This window comes from Gastrolobium bilobum, unplaced genomic scaffold, assembly GCF_033153095.1.
Source record: "Gastrolobium bilobum isolate Gb01-03AN ecotype WA unplaced genomic scaffold, APGP_CSIRO_Gbil_v1 utg6024, whole genome shotgun sequence".
Lineage (NCBI taxonomy): Eukaryota > Viridiplantae > Streptophyta > Magnoliopsida > Fabales > Fabaceae > Gastrolobium > Gastrolobium bilobum.
Window position 1 is genome coordinate 54,989 of NW_026899268.1, and position 4,648 is coordinate 59,636.

General features: G+C 35.8%; 1 protein-coding gene across 1 annotated transcript; it reads right to left on the minus strand.

Annotated features, from left to right (window-relative positions):
* Positions 1–1,491: 1,491 nt before the first annotated feature.
* LOC133289021 (probable mediator of RNA polymerase II transcription subunit 26c) lies at positions 1,492–4,390 on the minus strand. Its single transcript, XM_061486874.1, has 9 exons — positions 3,446–4,390; positions 3,281–3,349; positions 3,109–3,191; positions 2,872–2,939; positions 2,683–2,735; positions 2,559–2,592; positions 2,340–2,476; positions 2,064–2,157; positions 1,492–1,968 (listed from the first exon to the last, which is right to left on the minus strand). The coding sequence occupies exons 1-9, from the start codon at positions 3,866–3,868 to the stop codon at positions 1,850–1,852; spliced, it is 1,080 nt and encodes a 359-aa protein (XP_061342858.1). The 5' UTR covers positions 3,869–4,390; the 3' UTR covers positions 1,492–1,849.
* Between the last annotated feature and the right edge of the window lie 258 nt (positions 4,391–4,648).

Genomic DNA, 4,648 nt, shown 5'->3' on the forward strand with positions numbered 1-4,648 from the left:
ATATACAATTTAAAAAGTAATACAAATAATTATGTGATCAAATAGTTTAAACTTTTATTTGTTCATAAAAGCATATTACATAACTTTAGGAAATTGATGAAATTTAAAACAATTTTTAATGAATAAGATTTTTTTAAAAAAAAAGAATTTCTTGCGCCTTCAAAATAAAACGCAAGTTATAAAACTTATATCTTGAACTCTTTTATTTAAGGGAAAAATATTTTTGTAGTTACTGCAGATAAGTTATCTGCATTTATTCCCAAAATGACATCATTTTGATATTGAAATCTTAAAAAATTAAAAATAGAAAGACTATTATAATCCTGAAATAAATTAAAATTACAAAAACATCATGATTTCTACCCCAAAATGACGTCGTATTGGATTTACTGCAGATAATTTATCTGCAGTAACTGCAGAAAAAACGAACCTTTTATTTAATTATTTAAAAGAGTAGTTTTCAATCATCTAAAGATTTAATTTGAAAAAACAGTATGTAATTATTGTTTTTTTATAAAATATATTGGCATTTTCAGTGTAATTAAATTTTGATCATACTGAGAAAAATTGTACCAATTTATTGAAGTTTTACAAATAAAAAATTATACCAATTTTTTTTTAGTGAATAAAATTATACCAATTTACTAATGAATTTTGTGCGAAAAGTAAATAGCGTAAGTACACTGCATTTTTCTGACCTCACTTTTATTCGTCGCGAAATTATAAATATTCCCTTTATCCCAATTGCCTCCCTGCCCTTCCCCCCTAAAACAGTATATATCATCTAATCTCATGAATAATGTAATCATCCTTAAATAATCGTCCCCGAAATTTTGGTGCAATTATTTAGCATGAATACATGACAAAGCCGAAATGCACTCTTTTCATTCATTTCAAAAAAAAAAAAAAAAAAATTCGCATTTGAAACCTAAGCAATGTTATTAGTGGATTAGGCTTATCACTAATACAAGCCAAGTTCAAAAATCTTATCTGAACTTATATTCTTAATCTCAATTAATAAATTCATCTATTCAACTTGTTGAAAGGAGAATTTTCACAAAACATTAATTAAAATGAAATATTTAACTAAAGAATAAATTGATCAATTTTAAAATAACTGAATTCACCAATCACCATTTTTTAATTTCCTTAAAACCAAACATTTTAGCTTAATTCAAAATTTTAAGAAAAGTTACTGAAAATAAAATCAATAAAGGTTTGACATACTTAATAACCCAACACGACCCTACAGATACGCGCAATTACCAAGCCCAAGAGATGAGCCGAATCAGAAAAAAAAAATATTCCCAGTGAGCACGTGTCAACTTCACACCGTCACGACTCAAGAAGATATTGCAACGACAACTAAATTCCCACCCACCAGACCCGACCCCGGATATATTGTTAAGGATGATCCTTTCTTGACTTCATTGGCAGTTTTCTTTGACAAAAAGGTTAAAAGACCTTAGTAGAGTAAGCCATCCATTAAAACCAATATACTTAAATTAAAACTTCAACCCGAAAAAACGTTTTAAAATCTTTAGGGAAAACCCTTTTTCAACCTACACCACGGCACTATCAATCCCATCCCCATCCTAATTCCTGAAATCATGTGCTCCTCAACATACCGACAAAAGTTGGTGGTTGGTAAGTACCCTTTCAAAAAGAAAAATATTGTGATTTTTTTCCTTCGGTCATTTATTAGTTTAAGTAAATAAAAGCCACAAGAAAGAATAGGTTTATCATCGGGAGGAAAAATCAACAGGGATGAACCGGGTTTAGGACTTTCTCCAGCACCCCCCACAAGCCTTTTTTCCCACGTACAATGGCACCAATTATGTAACATGTATCACCAGTGCCTTCCCTGAGAACCACCACCGCCTTTGTTCTTTCCAAAGAAGGCATTCTTGGGTTTTGACTTTGGTAATTCATGGATGTCCATCACCTGAATCGTTCTTTGCTTTTTGGCTAGACACGGCATAAAAACACCCAAAATTACGGTCAGTTAGATATAATATAGAGAACTTAGCATGAAAATGAAATTATGGAAAAGAAAATTCCACCATTTTCAGCTTCTTTGTAGTTCTCTTGGAGCCGTCTTCTTGCCGAAGCAAGTCTCTCCGCATCAAAATTGCTCTCTCTATGTTCTAACTGTCTCTGCAATCATCCAGCCCTGTGTCAGGATCACTTATAACACTTTTGGAGATTAATAAGAATGTCCTAAGACACTCTTACTTAAGCTCCACATTTATTGCATTTTGATTTCATATTATGTTTTCAAACTTGAGGTTTTAGCAACCATAGTCATCTCCAAAATGGTTATAGAATCATATCCGTACTTTTAGAGGGGCAGAAGCAGGGGTAGGAACTGATGGTGATGGCGTTGATTTGGGCAGAGCTTCATTGCGATGAATTACTTTTGGTTTTGGTTTTAGTTCTGCTTCAGAGTTGTTGCGGTCAGACCCAGAACTCCCATCTGTGCCAGCACAAATGCAAATCAACCAAATGCAAAAATAGATATCCAAAGGAATAATAATTGAATCAGATGCTATGCTCACTATGTGGATTTGGCGAGTTAGCAAAATCAGGAATCTGCAAATGAATAGAATATTAGCAAAGCCAAAACAAATCCTCCCTCAACTTTCCCATAGAAAAGCACAAGAAAAAAAAGATTTCTTTGACCTGAGGATGATGCCCGTTTAGGGTGGTTTTCTGGGGAGGCGAATCTCCATCAGCTGCCAATGCCATACCAACATTATTATTATTATTATTATTATTATTAATTACCATTAATAACTGCACTTGAAGATACCCTTTCATTTATACTTTTTAGCTTCCCAGAAAACTTCCCAAAGGTTAAGTTAATATTACCCATGAGAGTGCTCCTTCCTCTTTGTGGATTCAGCTTCACCCACTCATCTACAATCTCCTTCCACTTCCTGCAAATAACACAACTGAACCAAGTCAATCAATCTTCTCACGACAAACCCCAAAAACATTGCAGCTTTCACCAATTGTTCTGAAGCAACAATGCATTCAAATACGACAACATTAATTTCAGCAAAAATAAAAATAAAAAACAAAAAAAGAACTATGTCCTTCCGAAACCTGACAAGAAGCTTCACCAATCTCCGAACGTCATTGGAGGGATGCTTTCGCAACCGATTCACGTGCCTTCCTATGTCAGTCTCCTACAGGAATCAAACACGTGAAGCAAAACAAACCATCAAAGAATATCACACAGACAAAAAAAAAAATTTCGATCCAAAACACAATTTACCTTCAGCGCTTGGAATGTGATATCCATGTCCGCAAGATTTTGCAGCAACTCCACCAAAGAATCTTCAGACTGAAAAAGAAGAAAAACAAAACAAAAAGTCATTATAAGCTAAGTCACTCCAAATTAAGCTTCTAATCTAACTAAAAAGCAGCAATTAAACAATACCTGGTCAGGATCTTCGAGTTGCTCTTTAATCTCTAGAATCTTCTTCTGCTCATCATCGAACAAGCCACCGTAAGGATCTAACTCGTCGTGGTTGTCGTTGTCGTTTCCGAGAGACTGCGGCGTTGCGGGGGAAGAGGCACCACGATGTTGGTGTTGGTGTTGTTGTTGTCGTTCAGGGCTGGGGCTAGGGCTGCTCTGTTTCTTCACTTGGTGGCCATTGGTATTGAGACGGTGGTTTCCTTCGCAATTCCGGCACTGCGGTGGAGCGGAAGTCGCGGCGTAGAGGCGCTCGACGATTCCGTCTCTCCGGTGCTTCAATTCGCCGTCGTAATCGGCTGAAGCGACGGCGATTGCGGTGTCAATGAACATCCACACGTCGACGCCAGCCGTCTCCAATATGGATCGGAAATCGTCCAAATCCATACTCGAAGCAAAAATCAATCAATCGGAGACAACGATTTAGTGAAGAAGAGTTTTTTTCTTTTCTTTTCAGGTGAAGAAGAAAACGCTAACAAACGCACAAAGAGAATCGAAGAAAGATCCTTGTTCCGTTTCGAATGCTTTTCGAAGCAAAAGGTTAGGTTCGAAAGTTACATCACGCGATCTAAACGGAAACGAGGTGGTGCTGCGTCACGAGCCATGGAAACGGCAACCGGTAGATCGAAACGACGAGGTAGTAATAGCCGCAAAAACGGCATAGATCTGGAAAGTGAAGAAAGAATTGTGATTGATGCAGATGCTGACTTTCAAGTTGTGGATAATGGAAAACAGGATCGTACAGATGAAGGAGTATATCCGAAAAGAAAACCCTCAATTTTTATTTTTATTTTTATTTTTACCTTTCAAAAATTTGATTGTAAGTTTTGTTAATTTGAAGGTTGTTTTTATGTACAGTGGTATGGTAAGGCCGAGAGGTGAACCTGGTCGTGACCAATACCACCACCCTACTTGTTACCTTCGGTTTGGTGTGAAGCTGGTTTCTTATGTTTGCTGTGGGCTAAGGGAGATGAACGGACAAAAAATTAGCGTTTGAGACTTTACAGATCAGATCTAATGTTATTTTCTATTTCCTAATTTTATTTAAGAATAAAAAAAGACAAATATATTCGGCGTGGCATCCACTCCACGAAAATTTTTAGTCCTCCATTAATATCGAAGGAATTCAATGCAATTTAAATTATAATAGATGGAGACATTTAACTT